We start from the raw sequence: 20,640 nt of genomic DNA on the forward strand, positions 1-20,640 counted from the left end.
CTGCAAGGGGAAAGCACTGCGGGGGCTCCAGTCACTTTCTTCTCATCAGACAGCACCTGTAGCAGAGATTGTCTTCAGAGTCCTCCATTAGCCATGAAGATGCATTTGATATGGAGTTGAAGCTGAGCAGACTGACTAGACCACTGTTGCCATATGTTTTAAGTCAGAGACAGAGCTCAAAGCAGCCAAACGCAAACCTGACCCAGTTTCTCCTCTTTCTCTCTGGGGAGAATTCAATCAAGAATTGATTAATGCTTGAATTCTCATCAAGAATTAATAAGTTCCTGATGTGGTGAAAATGAATAGTCTCAGAGAAACAGCTAAGCCTGTTGTTTTGCATGGTGAAAAAAAAATTAAATATGTTTGGCAACTCTGATGCAATGGCTAAGTTACAGAGAAGGGGAATTCTGAATTCCCTGACCATTTATGCTTTTTAAATCATGTAATGAATTAATTGACTGAAGGCCAGTTCTCAGAGATGTCTCAGAAGAGACAATGTTTTCACCACCATTTTCTCAAGCTTAGTCACGATGCTTCAACTCCTTACAACCATAAATGAGAGATCCAGGCACATCCCTTCACAGTCTTGATTGGGTCCAGGTCCCAGTAAATGGGAACACCAAAGCTCAGGATGCTTTTCCAGTGTTTTAAATTTTGTGCTTCTCTGGAGCTTTTGCATTTTACCATTAGGCAAGAAGAGCAGCTAAGGCTGAAATAAGACTAAATGATTTTTTTTTTTTCCTATAGGGTTAATTGATTTATTTGAAGCGCCCCATTCTTGTTCCCCACCTGCACTGGTTGGAACACCCATTCAGAAAGGAACCCTCCAGCATCAGGTGGGTCAGGTGTCCATGTTTCACCTCCTCTAACAGGGTCCTCACCCCCAGGCTACTGCTGAAGACCCCATCCCACCAGTACAGGTATACTGGAGGACAATATATACCAACATCCGCCTGCCTTAGTATCCAGTTAGGTCTGCCATGGTCACACCCGCAGAAGTAAAGCCATGAGGAGACAGGCAAAATCTACTGGAAGTCCCTCCCCAAGCTCATGCACAATGAGCTTTGCATCATTACAAGTGGGAGCTTTGAGGTACACACACCCAGGAAAGGAGCTACTGGGAGATGGTAAAGTTCAGTGTTAAAAATCCAGCTGTACCTATATACCAGATGATGTCAAGCACCTGCAGGTCAGGCAGCAGCTAAGCACAGGACTCAGGTGCTTCAGCTGTTCTAAAACTCTAGTCTTAAATCGTTAAGCAGCAAAAGTTCCAAGAAAAACAAAATAGATGCTGAAATACAGTTAAATCTCAAGAACTGGAGGTGAGAGAGTTAGAGCACATGTTACCGAGGTGCAAGGAACGTTGTCATTCAGGAGGGAGAAGACTCAGGGAAATACAAATCTCAGATGACTTCTTACGATCAGTATGTCCTCAAATTCTTCCAGAGGACACAGCCAAGGAGGTTATAAAAGTTATTATCTGAAGAGACATAGGAACAAGCAATATCCCTGGCATGATTGCTACTTATAATTATCTTGAAGCATTTCCTGGAAGAGTCATCATGCACATTGCAGCATTTGCCTATTTCCCTGGTGTAACCACAGCAACACTTGCTTTTCTGCTCTGACTGGCAAAGAACAGAAGGGATTTGGGATAATAGCAGGGAGCGGAAATGCCAGATGAATACTGCAGAATGTGAAATTCCACACTGTATTTGTTTATATTTAGCAATCATTTGCTTTTATGAAAAAAAAAAAGGAAAAGTTATCAAATTGTGATCATCTGGAATTTAAAAGCTAAACATGACTTGTGTTTGCATCACCAGCAGATGTTTGGTCTGCAGAAGACGGCTGCATGAAAGACAGCTGTGCTACACTCCTCATTGCCAGCCTGGAGGGATGTGGATTGTAAAATGTAACTTAGGGACGCCTCACAATGATAACTGAAATTAAGGTAGAACTGAATAAAATATCATTGTAAAGAAATAATTAAAAAGTCTATATCTCATATCTGTTCCATACAGTAGAAGGGGTTCTTTGTGTTTGGTTTTGAGTTTTTTGTTTGTTTTCCCCTCCTGTGTGTAGGTGTTTTTCTCTTGTGTGGGTGTAGAGGGTTTTTTTTGTTTTCTCCTTTTTTATACTTGAAATCAGAAAAGAGGTTTCTCTTCTATTTCATTCATTTTATTCCGTTGCTGCATGAACATTCATTTGTGTACATGTAACAGCAGCAGAAAAAGATATTCCCAAAGAAACTTACAGTACACTGAATTTCCATGGTGAAATAAGTTTGTTTGTTTTTCCCCCCTCCTTCTGTGGCAAGATCAGGTCCAATACTGATTTAATTTCACCTCAAATCTCTTTGCACTTTCAGCTGCTAATCAGGCATGAGTTTGTCCAAAACCCACCTTTACACATACAACGTAAAACAAAGTCAGTGATTAATTCAGCTGGAAAGCCTAAGCTGGACTTACATGGTGTTTGCATAGACATTTCACCTGGATTCAAGTTTCATCCTCCTTATTCTTTTATGCCACCTTCTCCTCTTTCAGCTACAAAATAAGTACTGCCACAGAAAACAGCTGTGTCCTGCTCAGGGAGCCAATAAAGGACTTTTCTCCTCTTATGAAAAAGAATTAAAGAGCATAAATAGTATAATAAATCACAAGAGAGACAACACGCGTTTCTTTTTGGCCCTTGCTGACATGCATTTTCTTTAATTACATGAGTAAAATCAGACCAGTAACTGCCGCTTCAATCCATGCATTACTCTCACTTTACAGAAAACAAGGAACAAATAAAGCTGTACACGATTCTCCATCTCCAGAGGGAAACCAAAAGATTGTTTGGAGCAGTGCCCTAGCTGCAATGGGAACAGCTCAGTTGAGGAACGCTGAGGATGTATCACCTCAACCACATTGCTCAGAAATAGCCAATATGCTGGGTTTTGTCAGAAAACAGCTATGGGCTACGCCACTGCAGTAGAACCTATTCCCTTGCCCAAGAGAATAGTTGCTAAAGGTTGAAAGTAAGAAAAAGCACAAAGCCAGTCAATACTTTCTCATAAAAACCCTCATCAATACCTCTATATCTACCAGTTAAAATGAGATGAAGGAAGTACTGGTAGAAAGTGATAAAGATAAGAAATATTTTGCGACATTCTTGGTACCTTCTTTGGCTGGGAAACTAAACTACCTTAAAAGAAAAAAAAAAAAAGAAAGAAAAAAAGAGACATGATGCTTTAAGACTAATTGAACCAATAATCAAAGGCTGTCTCTAATTCCTGGACTATGAAGTCAATTACTGAAATAAATTTGACAGCAGATAGATGGCAACAGTGTGCAATTACCATCTAAAGACTTGATAATTATGGCAAGAATTAGTCTGTATTTTTAACTGCAGCAAAATCCATCAATTTTTAGTAGTTATTATCTTGATTATAAGAAACAGATTCAGCTATGTCTTGTCAAACTGACAGAAACCTGAAAATACAATGGACACTGATAATAGGCTGATGAAATGACCTAGTTGAGTTTAAAGTTTAAAGTTTCCTTAACTCAAAACTTAAATTGCAGATGTGAGAAACTTTTAATGTTCAGAACATTTAGCAAGGAGAGATGTAGAAAAATTTAAATTTATAAGTAATAGCACTGAGAAATGCACACTTTGAGGTTTGACAAAATTAGTCAAAACAGAGGCTTCTTATTCAGACATTTAAACTCTCAATTTTGAAAGTCAGGTTCAGGCATAGGGTCACAATCCTGCATATTTAAAGAATTACTGTGCCTTTCCATTCTCCACAAGTTTTCAAAACTTTTGGTTCACAGGTTCACGCTTTCAGAGCTCCACAAGGTTGGCAAGTAGGGGTTTCTTTGTAACTATTTCTTTAAATATTTGTATATGAAATGTAAAATTATCAGTAAATCATACACTGAGCTTGACAACCTTTCTTGCTTGAGGCGAACTACGTTTCCCCCCTTCCCCCCATTGAAACAATCGGCAAAACAGAACAGTTAAATTCTCCTTGTTATTCATAATTCTGCAGTCCTGGGACTCCAGGAGCTGTGAGGTTCAGAAGAGTCAGAATCAGGTAAACTCACAGAGACTCTGCTGCCCTGGAAGAGTGAACACCCGCACAGGAGGGCAGCAACGCTGCTGAGCCTAGCAGAGCTCAGCACTAACTGCATGAACGAACAAGCAAACAAGAACAAACAGAAAAAGGTGTAAAACATGGCAGCTAAGAGGCATTGTGACAATAACATAAACATTTGTTGCATGGAGTCTTAAAACCTGCAGAGTAATCCCGCTTTTTTTTTTTTCCCAAAGAAAAGCACACACCAAAAAAAAACAACAAAAAAAAAAAGTCAGGAGGAACAGTTCAGACATCTTGACCCACAGCAGTTGCAAAATCTGTAAGTGGAACACATCCTCTACCCTGAAGAGACGAGGGAGGTTACAGGCAGTGAGAAAAATGCATGGTGAGGAAGAAGCACCGATACAAAAAGGCTGGAAGTTTTCCAAGACCACGAACCAGGGAATTGAGGGATCAATATAGACAGAACCTGATAGAAAGTCAAGAGGAAGAAGAAAAACATTTTTGTACTGGAGAGGCAGTTGTGCCGCCTCAAGAATAACAACAGACCTGTTTCAGAAGAAACATATTAATAGAAAACCAGCCCCCTCATCCAGCCAGGAGAAAAGGGAAAACCCCACAGCACATGCTGTAAACCAGCTCTAGAGCAGCAAAGCCTTGTGGCAGGGAACACAGCCCTGTAAATCTCCCCAGCAAGATCACCTGACCTTCCCACATTGCTCTTCGGGGTAAAAGCAGTAACAAAGTCATTTTCCCAGAGCAGATGTGCTCTTACCTGGGTGTCTGGGTCACCTCCCCACAGCCATGCAGTTTCCTGCAGCTCCATCCCAGCAAAAACATGGGAGACGTGGGCTCACCTCCCAGTCCTGCTCTCACACCATGAGCTGTAACACTTTCTCATCCATCAAGAGGTAAGGGAAACCCGTTGCAGTCATAGGTAACTTCATCTCAGATTAGAAGGAAAGGCTACTGATTTGTTACCAGGATAATTAGTAAATAAGTACCACCTGTATGTAATTTCCTTCAGGAGGAGCAATTCAAAATGAGCCAGTTGTTATTCTGGCTAAATGCTGTTGTCTGCAGGAATGAGCACAACACGGAAACTCCAGCAGATGCTGAGCAGTCTTAACCTGTGCCAGCCACAGCTGCCCATTGCTTCACAGCTTCTCCTCCTCACACCGACTGCTTCTCACCTCTACCCCAGGTGAAGAGCAGCTCTCAAAGTCATCTGTTCCCAAAAGTTTCAGTCAGTAAAATTACTGCAAACATGCTGGAAAAGCAGAGCAACACAAAGCCATGGAACTCCAAACCACGACCATTTTGTCAAAGTAAAAAACCACAAACAAAACATACTGCTGCATGTATTCTGTTTTGAGATGCTCCTGCCCTGATGTCCCAAGAAAACAGGGAGGACCATGCTGCAACCCCCAGGCTGGACTGGATATAATTGTATAAATTCTACAGGCGTTTTATTTTTTTTCTTTAATGGAACAAGTAGTCCTGGCAGCCAGGCACAATGTCTCTTGTGCCTTCAAGGATGCTGCACTAAGGAAGGTGCACAGCAGGAATTGCCAGCTGGGCACTGCATGCCCAGGCAGTGAGGCAGGGTTTTTTTAATGGAAATACCTATAAGTACCCATATCTCCAGGCAGTGATGGGGTGGGAAAGCTTGTCTGTGCAGGTTTAGCCACATTAAGTGGGGATGCAGCCTCAGTGAGGCCATCAGGGCCTCGAGTATAGCAAAAACAACACACAGGTCTTGTTAAGTAAGGCTCATAAATCTGCAGAGCTTACACATTTCCAACGAGTGAGACTGCTGGTATTTCCCACTGGGTGACTGACTTCTCAGCATTTCAAGCTTGTTAACAGATGGTAAAAGTCCAAAAGCGATGACACTTCACTGTAATACTGAAGAACATAATGAAATGTTTGAACATTAGAAATAACACTCTGCCCCCAAAATAATGCCAATAATGCCAACTTGGTATTATAGGCAAAATATCAAATAAAGGTATAATGGTCCCAGACTTTGTCCTTAAACCTTTTCTCAGAGATTTTTCAGCTGGGTGTCAGCAGAGGTTGTGGGATGCGGTGAGACAGGATCTGCAGCCCATGTACCTGACAGTGGCAGCAGCATCTATATTCTCACTCCAGTGAAGCACATGATTGTAAGACTTTTTCCTCTCCATTATGTTATTGAGAAAAGTGTAAATCTCACTATTTCAGAATATGAATAATAATAATATAACAACTTGGGATGCCCTTGATGCCTTCCTGAAAGGTGAATGCCAGTTAGCACAGTCCTATTTGTTTCTGAATTTGCACTGAATGTATTCAAGAGTTTTTGCAGGTGAAAAATGCATTTTAAAAGCCCTGAAACCTTCCTGTGAAGTAGGTAAAGAGATGAGGAACAAAAAAACATAGAAGAGCATTTCTCTCACTGAGACACAGAAAACATAGTTAAGGTCAGAAGCCAGGGATTATTCTCTATGTGAGCAATTTATGTCTCACACTTAAGCAGTGCCCAGACATTTCCAGTTTCTGTTAAATACTTTTTTTTTATGAAATTAAAAAAAGCAGGAGATTTTGCAGCAATATCGGCAGCCATGGATTTCTCTGCTGACTTTCAAGGAGTTCTCAGTAGCAGCAGTTTTGGTGTTTCAGGTATCAGAGGGGTGGACCCACATCACACGGGTCTGGCCTGGTTAACTTTTCTCCATGGACTGGCAGAATAGATTTAAAGAAATCATACAATCATATAACGCTGAATATTTGGGCGTGGGGGAATGGAACAGGATGATAATTTTAATACTCAGTCACAAAAGAACTAAGGTATTTTGGTCTTTTCCTATTTTCCTTAGCAAACATAGAACATTTGTTATATTTCTAAATAAGTAATGCATATAGATTTCAGACCTTTAGCATAAGTGCAGTTTTCCCTAACCAAGGGATAAGAAGAAGAGAAAGAGTATTACTGGGTTTCTAGGTGTCTGGGCATTTATAAAATCACCATTATTCTGGTCATCTTTAATGATGAGGAGTAGAAATTCACCCTGCTAATCATTATAGTTGTTTTCCACCATGCAAAATTGGATCAGCTCCATTCACCTCTGTTCATGCCTGGTATGTTGAGTTTTTGTCTTCTATTTCATGGCTAAGTGTCTTTTAACAGTGGATATTGTTATTTTTGCAGGTATTTCACATGCCACTTGGCTTAAAGCTCTGCATGGTCAGAAGGTTATGGGATGTTAACTGATGCAATCAGAGTATATAAAGCATGTTATAGATGCTATCATTATATAGGATGACAGGTTGATCCAGGAGATGATCATACCATGAAATAAATGATGCATTTGAATTCAGGGTGTTTGCAGCTCAGGTTCATTCCTGCTTTGGTGCAGATCGTATCTTGATGATTGTTTGTCCATGGTGTCTGTCAGTCCTAGTGAAAGCCAAAGGGCAGCTCGACCTCAGCACGAGACCAAAAAAAACCCACCACAGGCCACAAGCTAGAGAGGGCTATGAATGACAAAACAAATTCCCAACAAAGAGATGCTAGCAGAAAAACAGCAGCAACAAATAAAAACCCACCCCCCAAAAAACCCAAAAAACCAAACCAAAAACTTGCTGATTACAGCTAAGGCTTTTGAAGATTACATCAAGTCAAACTTTTATTAGCAAAGTTGTATTTCATGTAAAATGAAAATATCTTTTAAAACCATACGTGCACATATGCATGATACAAACAGCAACTACAGTACAACACATTTGTCTAATCTTTAATAAATGCACACTAACGTTTAGCTCAAAAAGTAACATTGTAACAGTGACACCACATTTGCTTTGATCTTTTCTCATGAAATTACAAAGTATCTTGTTCAAAGTAATAATAATAAAAACCCAAACAGACAGTGTGCTTTGGCTCAAACCCACCTACTGGTTCCTGCCTGAAAACTGAACAAATCAGTGCAGATCACTTAAGACTTTTGCGAGAAAGATATGGAGTTGCAATGTAAACATGTACTCGTACTCCAACATGGTTTATACGCCTTATTTTGAAATACTACACATTAACAGAGATGCAGCTGAGGGCTTGACCCATTGTCAAACAACAGAAATTCTCTTGCCATAAAGAATTTCCTTTCTTTACATCCATTCTTACAGGTACGTAAAATAATCTAGATCTACCACTCATCTGCAAAATAATGACTATAAAAAATTACGATGAGACTTCCTTTTGGAAGTGTGTGAGGATCAATGAATGTTATTCTAACTTTAGTTTACAAAACTGCATGTTCTACTACTGTTAAAAAAGAGACCTTTTTATATAGAAAGATTGTGCTAGCATTTGTTTTCATCTCAAAAATGATATAATCCTGAAAAGTTTTATTAAAAACTCTCATGCATTGGATCTGACCCATTCAGTCAATGGAAGTAGTTATCAGAAAAAGAACTACTCATTAAAATTTATGTAATAACACAACAGAACAAATATCACAAATCATTAAATGACAGGCTAAGTCATTTTACTTAAAACTTTAGGTACAAGGATTTTTTTGTTGCTCTTTTTAAATTCATTATACATACACACACATTTTCATCCAGAGGGGAAACTCACTTTCTGATCTGGTTCCTAATTCTGCTCTTCCAGAAGATGCAGCCCCAAAGGGCTTCAGTACCCAGTCCTGCACCCTCAGACTTGCTGAAGAGTAGACTCAAGTGCAAGTGAGGATTGCTTGAGACTGGGACTCCAAATTTTGCCAGAGAATTAAGCCGGGGTCATTACTACAAGTTCTTGATTGTGCAATTACTTTTTTTTTTTTTTTTTTTTTTTTTTAAATAAAAACCTAGGTCTGAGATTACAATCCATAGCAAACCAATGGTACCTTGGTCTGTGAACACAAATGGCTCATTTGCATGGGAGCTGGAACATAGGGGCTTTTACCTATTCGTTAGGAAAAGCTGATTTTATTTGCTTAAACTTATGTGCAGTCAAAACCGCACAACTTTTTGAAAAACATTCATCTCTCTCTTGTTCCAGAGGAGGCTGCTTAAATCCACAAACCAGGATTCCTGGGGCCAGGTAAATGCCTCCTCCTTGCTGGATGAAACTGCATCCTCGGTTGACCAAGGTATCAAATCTGAAAGTGTCATCTCCCATCTCACACTTGTGCTGCCAGCAAAATGTAATAGTTTACCGTAACCAAATACAACCAAACTAACAGCCCTGGCACTGGGTAATTAATAATTCCCTATCCAGCATGGTCTGCATGCTCACATGGCTGGTCATCCCTGACTCCTTCCTCCCAGCAGGCAGTCTGAAAGCTAGGTATTAATTAATGAAATCACCACAGCTTTCCATCAGAAGAAAAAGTTATTTGATTTAATGGACTATTTCAGAAGTGCAATAAAGTTGGTGACACCTTTCATTCAGCCTGCATGGCCACATCTCCTCTCACCTTTAACAAACTGCCCTAGAAAAAACCCCAGTCCATTTCCTGGCAAAGACAAAGAACTGCTCAGGAAAACGTGAGCTTGCTCTGTTAGTTTTCTTTTGAAAGCAAACCTCTAAAAAGCTATTAGTATCCTGCACTGCCCAAGGTACATTGTATGAGTGGTACCATTACAATAGAAAATAACATCCCAGTGGGGGAGGGGAAGGAAAATAAATGATTGAGAAAGAGAAAAAAGCTCAGGTGAGTGAGATTCCCTGGCAGTTTTAGCCATTTGTTTCATATTCATTGGGTATATTCCTTAAAAGTCGGTGCACACTGTACAAATTCCATTGCACATCTTTTTGTATGATTTTTAGGCCCTGAGGCATCATGAAACACCAACATTAAGATTTAAGGATCTGAATTAAAATTTTAATAGAAAAAGCACTCGCACCGGCACAGATGAGTAGCACATCACAGGAATGTCATAAACATCTCTTAGTAGCAACAGAGCAAGTGAGATAGCACAGGGGATTTATATTCATTATTCAATAATTTGACACTCACTAATACGATTTGAAATTTGTGTCTGTTTAACATCAGCATTTTCTGGGACAATGACTCTAGTTGATCCACAGCGGCCAAAAGTACAAGAAACTGGGTGACTGGGACTGTGGATGGGTTGGATCCAGCCTCTCCCATGTGTGTCTGGCCAAAGCTCTGCCCTGCTTGGTGACCCCATGCTGGGAGGGGTCCAGCCCTTCCCCAGCCCTCTGCACAGCCAGGCCAGCGAGGCTCCAGGGGTCCACCCCACTTTTATTCCAATTATGCACTCCTTTCTTTTAGAATAAATATTTTTTAAAAAATGAAAATTACTTCAGAATTTTTTTAGTATTTGGATTTAGAGGAATACAGAAAATGAAACTTATAAATAATAAAATCCAATTCTTTACACCATGGGGTCACTGACACGGCATGGGCAGATTTCCATTCATCCTTTTACGCTCATACACTCAGCATCACTGAGGGTTTCAGGCTGACTGTTTGGGGTCTGCTTTGCCCAAATAGAGGCTAGATGAAAGGTCATCATGAGCAAAAATAATAATAAAAAAGAGGAACACATAAGCAGGAGGATTGAGCCCCAAAGGTCTGTCACTGCTTTCGGAAACTGATGAGCACAACTGAGAATTCACTTTCCCTGGTGAGGAGCCCAAACATCAGGGGAGCTGCATATCAACTGTGGGGTTTGTGTTGTATTGGTAACAACCTGCATTTCTGTGGGCAACTAACGAGCCTTAATTGTAGGCATTACTGGAAACTCATAACCATGTGAGTAATTCTTGCTTCCGCTCTTTCTTCCATTGAAGTAATACGGACCATGAAGGAGCCATTGGGGATATTTGCTTAATTACTATCACGATGCAAAATGGCTTTTAGGACCTATTCGTCCTGCAGAAACAATTTTAAAAAGATTATAACTGAAACGGCAGTCATTTCTAAATGCAAGAAGAAATCGAGCTATATTGATACTCTACTCAAATAAGCATATTCAAAAATAAAAATGCTTTTAAAGAAATTCAGTATATTCCGATACAAAAAGACCAAAAAAATGTGCCGTACAGCTTTGATGAATTAGTGTTGGAGAGGCAAAGAAAAGAACCAGATTTAAACCAGCGTTCAGTAAACAAAATATAAAAGAAACTATACCATAATATTTTCTCTTTGCTTTCGCTTTTGTTTATTTAACAATGAATAGCTTGAAAATAAATGATCTCTTGAAAGTCAGGTAGGTCTATTTTATGGGACACTAGAAAGATGTGAGATTTATATGACTGGTATACACACAACTCCATCTGAAAACTAGTTTTGCTGGTTCAAACTCATATTGAGAAGCAATTCTATTCATTCCTACACAGCTATACAGACTCATGCTAGCAACATGTCTCATTTCAAAATAAACCAAGGCTGATTTTTACTTTTGTCAGTATTAATATCATATGTACAATGTCTCCATGAAATGTATGCTAGCGCACAAATATACAGATATGAGACAGACAACAAGCATTTTGCTTAGAAATGCAGCTTGCAGAGACTCAGAAAAACAAATTAAAATATTTTTTAATGATGGTGGATGGGAACCCTGTTTTGCCTTGCCACAGGAAAGTTACTGCAGCTTAACTTACTTAAGGAAATAGTGCCAGCTACTGGACAGAAGATCCATCCACAAGGCCAGAGCTTTGTCTTTTAAGAGCAATTTTTGCATGGATAAAGTTGCATCTCTAAGTATTGGTAATTGCAGTCAGCTGTAACCACTAAATTAATTTTAGAGTATCATAAGCAAAGGAGTTTATTTCTTTATGAAAAATTATACAATATATAGAATATATTTCTCCAGTATTTTAAATTATCATTTTTCTCAGTAGGATGGATTGTGTCACTTTGCAGAGTAACCTGATGTTTTTGTTTGATTTTCCTGTGTTGTTAGAACCTCTGCAATGTGGAGGTCACCATACGTGAGTTAATACTACATATAAATGTATGTACAAAGTGACAAGGGCCATATAAGAAAAAAAATACCATGCAGAGAAACATATTCCAAACCTAAGAAACACAGAGAGTAGCAGTTAAGTATACACATGTAACACTGAGAAATTCTGTTTTGGTAAGACTGACAAAGAAAATTTTTATAATAAAGAATTACTTGTTTTGTTTCAATTAGAAAAGAACACATAAAAATTAGGATGGAAAAGTCTGAAAAATCATCTTTTAGTGGCAGTGACTTATTTTTATATTACCTGGCTCAACTGGCAACCTGCTTCCAATCACATGTGGTAACCGTGGAGTACTAATCAAGATAAACATCACAATTAAACACGAATTATTGTTGCTGATATTTTAGGCGTGGAGAGGAAAAGTTGCTGTAGAACTCCCAGTGCTTTCCACTGATCCTTTTTCCTTAGATCCAGAATAAGCTCCAATAAATGAACCATCTTCATTGAACATCCCATGCTCCCCTTCTCCATAATCTACCAGACTATCAGCACTTTCAGTGGCTTTAATGTCCCCGTTAATTGACTGGAGGCTGCCTTTCAGCGGCTTTTCATCGCTGTCACTACAAAACAAAGAAATGCCTTTCCAAAAATCTAGCTTTTAATCGCAAGCATGGAAACTGCACTTCTATTGAGAAAGAAAGCAGCAGGAGGGAAGAGCAAGGGAAACATTTCTATGTGGGTTGTAGACTGAGTATGATCTGATCCTGTGAGTCCCACTTGGTCCAGTGCACCTCAAACAGGTCATGCACACTAACCTGAATTCTCCCCACATGGGATTTTGTGATTATTACAACACTGGAATTGGTTAAAAAGGCAAACATCCATGAAAACTACATGTGCATTTTGCTTTTTTCCCTTTTTGCCTTGGACAGATAAAAGAAGGGATAGAAAGTGAAAGGAACAGAAAAGGAAATGCTGGTAAGGATTTGAGGGATCCGTTCCAGTGATCAGTGCTGGTGTCAAGTCTTCAGCACCTTATAGAAAGAGTCTTTTTTCTTTTTACAGAACAGTTGGTAATATTCAGGGCCTATTTATTTCATTTTTGGTTTGAGGTGGGTGGGTGAAGTGATGCAAAGTTGTGGGATGAGGCATCAGCTGTAGGTTACGTCTTACTGCTTTGTGAGCATTTGTTTGATTTCAGATGAGTAACAAAGGGGCTTTGTTCCCTTTTTTTAATTTGTTCTGCTCTTAACTTACTGTAACTGATGGAGATTCTCTCTGCTGAAAGGGAGGAACAAGGAAAAACAAAAGCAGAATCAGAGTGTCTGTATCTGCTCGTATGCAGTCTGTGTTCGACGGCAATTTCATGAAGGACAGACCCCCCACCAAAATTCAGGTGAAAAGGGAAATTTCACGGGTCATTCCTCTGAATGCTATTGCAGAAGAACTAAAGCAGCCTGACTTCTCCTGACTGAACAGGACTTTTGGAGGGATTGGTAAAATAGATTAAAGGATTACAAAAAAAAAAAAAAAGTTAGGCCTCTGAACTAGGTACATAATTACTCAATTACAGTGCTTGCTAACACCAATTCAGTGTCAAAGCTGTGGTAATGTAATCTAAGAAAGGACAGAGAAACACACTTAAACTTTACCTCGTCAGAATATAATCAACAATGTGTAGAATCGATACAGTAAAAATATTTGTTACTTTTCTGCATAGGGCATTTCTACTTATGAAACAGATAAGTTTGGAGCTCGAGGGGGAAGGAGGAGGGTCAAAGTTATTAACCTCAGCACTTTCTTACCTTTCTAAATATTTGTCCCATTAGAAAGCATTAAAAATTAAATAAAGATGAAATTATGCAGAAAAAAAAAACGAGTCCAGTACAAATAATGTAGTATATATAAGTGGGATTTCAAGAGAAATTATCTTTTTCATCAGACCACGGTTACAAAATATTGTAAGCTTTAGTTATTTTAAAGCAGCCAAAGTGATTATTTCAGTTCTCCTACAGAAATTTCTGCAGTGAGGGCTGTTGGGTTTTTTTGCCATCTCTAACTGTATTTTACATTTCTGTTTTCTTCCACAAAATGAACATTCCCCATATTGTACGATTTGGGCCCGATGGGGTTTTAGAAACCCACTGAAGACATGAAAGTCTTTCTATTGACTTCGATTGACACTACAGTAGGAATCCAGATTATAATATATATTTACATTATTCATACAATGCTAATTAAAAAGAAGAAAAAGAAAAAGTGAAAAATAACCACTGATGCATCAACATTTCCTTATATCCCAACTTGGATGCATTTAAGTAAACTGGATATACCTTTACATTCCTACTATTATCCACTCCTGTGAGGTTTGCTTTGAAAATGAAAAGTAGCGTTAATTGCATGCTATAAAAATGTTCTAAATGATGACATCTGGAAACAAACAAAGCCCCAACGAACACAAATGCTTGTTAAAGCAGGTCCTATTTACCTATATTCCCCAAAGATTTCATCTTTTATTGATTGGGCTTCAGGATCTGGATGCAAATCTTCTTTTTCTTTCACTGTACAAATAAAATAAAGCACAGATCTGTATGCCATGTTCCACCATGGACTCTTCTTTTTGCAGGTGCAATGGGAAAACCTCCTGTCATCGCCTACAGCCTGGAGGGCAGCAGCTCGTGGTGCATGTCCGGCTGGACATAACCAGCATGCTTCCACCAAGGGTTTCGTGCAATTCCCTCCTTTTTAAGAAAACTAGCAAGTGTTTATAGAACCACAGAAAGGTTTGGGTTGGAAGGGACCTTCAAAGGTCATCTAGTCCAACCCCTCTGCCACGAGCAGGGACATCTTCAACTAGATCACATTGCTAAGGGCTCCATCCAGCCTTGAATGTCTCCAGGGATGGGACATCTACCACCTCTCTGGGGAACCAGATTTATACTTTAAATATTTATACTTAAATCCTTAAACATCACTTTGAAAATTACAGAATTACCTTTAGTAAAATATTCTATTTTTAAGCACTTTGGCTACCCATGGAAGTTACGTCAGTTATAATGTCAAGTAGCAGTTAGCAGGTGGGAAGTGAGCAGCTGGTCCTGCCAACGGAAGCTCAGAGGTGGAGCTGGTGAAGGACTTTGACTTTACAGCTGGATTAAAGACTGGAAGACTCAACGAGCTGTATCAAAGGCCTTAGCAAGATCTCTGACCGGCGCACAGCACTATCTTGCCCAGAAAGCACAGTTTCACTTCTATTCATTAAAATCCATTTTGCAGATATTTATCAAAAGCTACAAATCCTAATTGGATGTTTCTGCCTGTGGCTTTGCAGCCTCCAGAGATAAAAGTCTGAAGGATGCTTGTTATTAACATGCGAACATAGTGAAAGGACAATAAATCCATTTACCTGAATATTTTCCTCCTTTATTTCTTCTGACAAAGCAAATAGTTAGCAGCAGTAGGGTGAGCAAAGCGATGGCACACATCAGTCCAATAAACCACCCCTGGGTGGAAATTCCATCATAAATACCAGCATAGGCTTTGTGAAACAGAAGAGGAGTAAAAGAGAAGAAAATTAATCATGGGCAAAAGGGCGTCACATCGCTAAAACATGAATACATAACATTTTCTTCAGTGAATCTTAAACGAATCAGTCTATTACTACTTATTGTGTTCAAGTTAAAGAAATGCAAGAGAGAAATATGCCCAGGGCATGACATTTTTATATTTAAGGAGAATGTGCAGTCTACAAGGCACAATACAGACATTTTGGAAAGGTAATTCTGAGAGAGTAGTTGACTCAGAGGATTAATGCCAAACAGGAAAGCTGAACAGAGAATTGTTAAGCCTCTCATGCAAAAGCAGCTTCGCAAAGAAATGGAGTTAAAAGTGCACCTGATACATGCAAACCACTGGACTGGCACACTTAAAATGGATTATATCACAGCACTACCCTTTCAAAATCGCATAGGAGGGAAAACTGTTTTGTAAAGGTTTGTAATTGTTCCATGCTATTGTGCATCAAGTACAGCATAAGGCTCAGCTGAGAACCTCGGATGCGTTTACTCTCCCATGAGATATAACTGCAAGGGTCAACTTAAAAATCACCGAACAAAATTACGATTTTGGTAAATTTTCACTGCACAACATAAGATGTAACCATTCAAAATAAATCTTTATCACCTTGAAGGGTTTCGTGTCTCACCTCTCCCCCTTGTCTCAATTACATCTTCAAAAATGCTATTGTTATCAACCCAATTCTTAGTCACTAGACGAACTGTATATTCAGTTCCAGGCTCAAGTGCCTCAATGGGGTGAAACTTTTGGGTGGGGTTTACTGCTTCTGAAATCTTGCCGATCCCTTTACCTATGGAATGTACATATTCAAGTCATATTGATTAATTGTATTCATTGAACAAAAGGCCTGTGAAATGCACAGTTACAAATAATGTAAATAACATGCAAATATGACACACAAGGATTTTTAACATTTGTTATCACATAATCTGGTTTTCAAAAACAGGCAGTAAACTAAAAAACATTCCCCCTATTTGATTTTTAATATTCCATCAGATAAAATAAACAGCAGAACGAAGTAATCCTGATGTTTATGAAGGGTTTTGTACATTTTCCGGGATGAAAGTTAATATTGATGGGGGATTATGGATCTGCTTTAACTAATGCATGCTTGAAAAATTACAACTTGAAAATGGGCTTGCTTTGTATAGATAATCTGGGGTTTGATGCTTCTTCCATTGAACCGAACTCAGCAGGGAAGCACAGACAGCTTGTTATCTGGAAATGGATTCTTATACGTCTCACAGAAAAAAATAACATTGGGATTTGTACTTATTTCTCCCTGACAGTGATTTTCCATGTCCTTTTAAATTCCACAATGCCTGCACAAAGCACTGTTTTAGATATAGCTGAAGTTTGCTTTTGAATTGGTATTTAGGCATTTAAATGTTCCTGATGAGTTTAGTATTTGATAAAGAGGTAGAAGGAAAATTCCAGTAGCCCTAGTTTTAGAGCCTTTTTACTTGCAAAACACCTAGTGTTATTCCTGTCTGCATTAAGATTGCAGGGTATTAAATAAGCTTTTTTAAAATAGCATTTGTGCATAACAGAAAAAAGGACACGAAGAGAGGTTGGCAATCACTGCCTGAACATGAAAAGCCTGTTCACACAAGCAAATGCAGAACTGTAGGTTGACATGATGGATCTCTTTAGTTCCAGGGGTGTCAAACCCTTTTTCACCGGGGGGTCACATCAGGAGTAGTAGGAGTGGTTACATTTATACAGTCCTAAAATTAAATTTGGCCTTTTGAAGGCAACTGTAAGGCTGATGTGGCCCCCGGTGAAAATGAGTTTGACATCCCCTGCTTTACTCAACCAACAGGTACAATGTGGGACCATGCCTGCCTGCAATGGCAGGAGAGAAATTTTGGGGGCCTGCACTTAATAAATATAACTCTTTAATTGTGTTCAGTTGTCCAATTTGCCTGCCAAAGCCATCTAAACTGAGGTTTGAGCACACAGAATATTTTGAAGACTACTTGACCAATTAGCACTGACAGTAAAACAATGTGCATTAATACTTAAACTAGTAAAGAAGTAAAGCAAGAAGCTTTCAGAGATAAAAGTTTAGTTGATGGCTGAAGGAAAAAAAAAATATTAAGATTAATCCAAGCACAATCAAAGCAGCAGTTCAAGATAAGTTTTCCAAGGCAATTCTACATGTATTACAATAAGCAGTTAAATTAGTAGGCCACTGGAACCCATAAAGAACACATACAGCTGAAATACTGTTGATATTGAAGCCTAGCTTATTAGCATAAATTAATCCATCTATTGGTAATTTTTGCTAAATGAAGAATGTGAAAAAGCTGTAATTTTTAATCAAATTGCAAATTAAGCAACAGGATACCACAGGTATATTTTAATTACATGTTCTAAAATCATCTGAAAAATGTATTTAATGGAAATACTATCCATAAAGTAACAAGAATTACTGCGAACCTTCAACCCATTGTGCATTAAATACCATATAGCACTTATGCATGACATGATAATCTCATTGTCCAACTTGCACGCAATGCAGGTTTCCTTAGGAATCATTTCTCCTGAACTCCTAGAAAACAAAGTGCTTAACCCTGAGCTCAGTGGTAGCCCACAGCTGTGGTTCATTGTACATTTTCTCAAACCAACTTAACCAGTCCATATCAATCACCTATTTATTTCCACCTTGTGCCAGACTCTTATTTTTAAACAGTCAGCCCTTTACAGAAGCAGAAACTGATATAGCTGAAAGATAACCCCTTTTCTGGCTGGCTCTTGCACATACTGGAATGAGGGTTTGAGCCCAACCTGACCTGGGACTGGGGATTTACCATTGCCTCTCCAGGCTGTTTAACATCACCTATCCCAAAACACTAAACAATTTTTTTTCTTTCAAACTCAGTACAGGTGTCCAGTGATGGGTGATTATGAGGTTTCTTTCCATGCGATTTCTTTCTGGTCTGTGTTACACTCTCAATATAGTACCTACAGAGGAGAAAGCATTGCTAATTGGGACAAGTTTGGTGGTTGGAACAGAAAAAGCAGTGTAGCATCCTGAAAAATAAAAGCAAAGATACACAGATAAGAAAAAGCTCAACACACTGAAAGGTCAGTGAGCTGCAGAAATTAGCTGCAGAAAATTGAAAGCAGTTGGGTTAGGTTTTTAATCTACAATAAGGGAGAAGAAACATTAGTAATAAAGGCATATCACCAGCACTTCTCACCTTCCAACACTATTTATCAGACATACCATGGGACTCACATGAACATTAAACACTGAACCGCAATTTTACAATATTCCTACTGGGTTTTGAGATTTATGAGAACAACAGAACACACACTTTTTTATAGAAGCTTATAGTATAAAGGGAAAAACAATATAAACTGCCTCCAAAGACTTACAAGACTGTTAGTTCTCAAAAAGTTAGCACATCTGTTATAAAACATACTTATATAAAAAACCTGGCAGCCTAATAGTAAAATACTAATTGTGGGCAACATCTTAATTTATAACCATACCTGACTAAATACATCTGCTGTAATAAATGGAAAGTTGAACTTTCATTAGTTTTCCCCTACTGCCTGGCTATTAGAAGTGTATAAATATGCATCACAAGTATCCTACATCTTCTGGAGTTTTTTAGTGGAAGAGGTAATTCATGCCAAATTGGGAATATTTTAAGATCTAGAGATTACTAAAACTGCTGTGAGTAAAGTATATTGAGAAGAATTTATAGGTGAGCTAGTGATCGGCTGTTTGTACTGGTTGTCATTTGTAGGTGAAATCTGAGCTTGGACAAGAAGACAGTTTATATATAGCTTGTTCATCTCTTGCTGCTTCTCTTTAGCTCTCTGTGTTGACTTCACTGGGGCAGAGTATAGAAGAGAAAAAAGAAAAACAAAACAAAACAAAAACAAAAAACCCCCAAACAAACAAAAACCAAAACAAAACACCACCCCCCCCAAAAAAAAAGTAGCAAAGACAAACAGTTAATCACAAATTTGCTTGAACTACTCCAAGACTGATATATTTGGCATATTGTATTTTACATGCCTATTTTTCTTGCTCAGAATGTAGGGGTTTGAAACACTGATATATCAGGTATTCCCTTTTCTGGTCCAGCCTGTGTGCAGTGCCCAGGCTGGCAGGACGGTTCATTGATTGCCATTAGCAACTGGGTTTGATGGGCGACGGGTCCCCCCACTGAAGAAAAGGCACAGAAAGGAGTGGCATAAGTGACAAAACAAGAAACTTTACATCAAGATTTCAACAGATTCTCTTGATTGTGAGCAAATAGGGTATATTTTGGGGGTTGGCTGGTAACAATGCCAGTGGTTACATATGGCTAAGGCAGTGGTATTCTAATTTTTTCACTGTGCCTGTGGCAAAAGAGAACTAAAACCATGTGTTTTGTTACAAATGGTTACTCTCCTCATCTTATGGTGTGTCATGCAAGTTAGTACCTGCCAGCTAAGACATTGAGAAAGTCTGCGGGAGTTCAGTGCCGATTGCCATTGAAATATAATGAAACTGGTGAAACTCTGGCTTCTCTGAAAAATAAGACTACAGTTGTACAGCTTCCTCTGGATGAATTTTTCAATAAGGCTTGAATTTCTGGACACACAGTAATCATTCTCAACATGTAATACGTGTTTAGTAATCCTTGAGAAACACTGGTAGCTCTAGATGAAAAGAAGCTTTGTGTTAAAGAAGGACTGCTATATAAAATTAATTTTTTTCACTTACGTAAGAACATTATTTTGTGTTATGCTTCTGAGGGCTAATGATCATTTGGAAATTGACATTTTCAAGGGGATAATTAATTAGTTTGTAGGTCATTTAAGAAATACTGCCTGAAAACGAAAAATCAGAAACAAAACTCATTTTCTAAAGACAGTATGCCTTCTTCTGTGGAATGAAACCAAGACAAAGCCAAAAAAACAAACTATTATTTATTTTGCAGTACAATGCAAATATCCTTTTGCCCAGATTCTTCATGATCATTCACAGTATTTTATCAACAACTGATAAAGATCTTTGGTTGTATAGCAGCGTTTCATGTGT

At 38.6% G+C, this 20,640-nt stretch overlaps 1 protein-coding gene across 2 annotated transcripts in view; it reads right to left on the reverse strand.

Moving 5' to 3' along the window:
• Positions 1 to 11,147: 11,147 nt before the first annotated feature.
• The window catches only part of CHL1 (cell adhesion molecule L1 like), a 133,798-nt gene continuing 124,305 nt past the window's right edge, over positions 11,148 to 20,640 (reverse strand). Inside the window, exons 24-26 of one of the 2 annotated variants that reach the window (XM_065642900.1) lie at positions 15,424 to 15,555; positions 14,506 to 14,578; positions 11,148 to 12,637 (exon numbers count right to left, since the gene is read on the reverse strand). In XM_065642900.1, coding sequence (XP_065498972.1) covers positions 12,421 to 12,637; positions 14,506 to 14,578; positions 15,424 to 15,555 — 422 coding nt within the window. In that variant the 3' untranslated portion in view covers positions 11,148 to 12,420. The remainder of the gene's footprint in view (positions 12,638 to 14,505; positions 14,579 to 15,423; positions 15,556 to 20,640) is intronic. The other variant, XM_065642901.1, reaches the window with a different exon arrangement.

The sequence above is a fragment of the Caloenas nicobarica genome, chromosome 11 (assembly GCF_036013445.1).
Source record: "Caloenas nicobarica isolate bCalNic1 chromosome 11, bCalNic1.hap1, whole genome shotgun sequence".
NCBI lineage: Eukaryota > Metazoa > Chordata > Aves > Columbiformes > Columbidae > Caloenas > Caloenas nicobarica.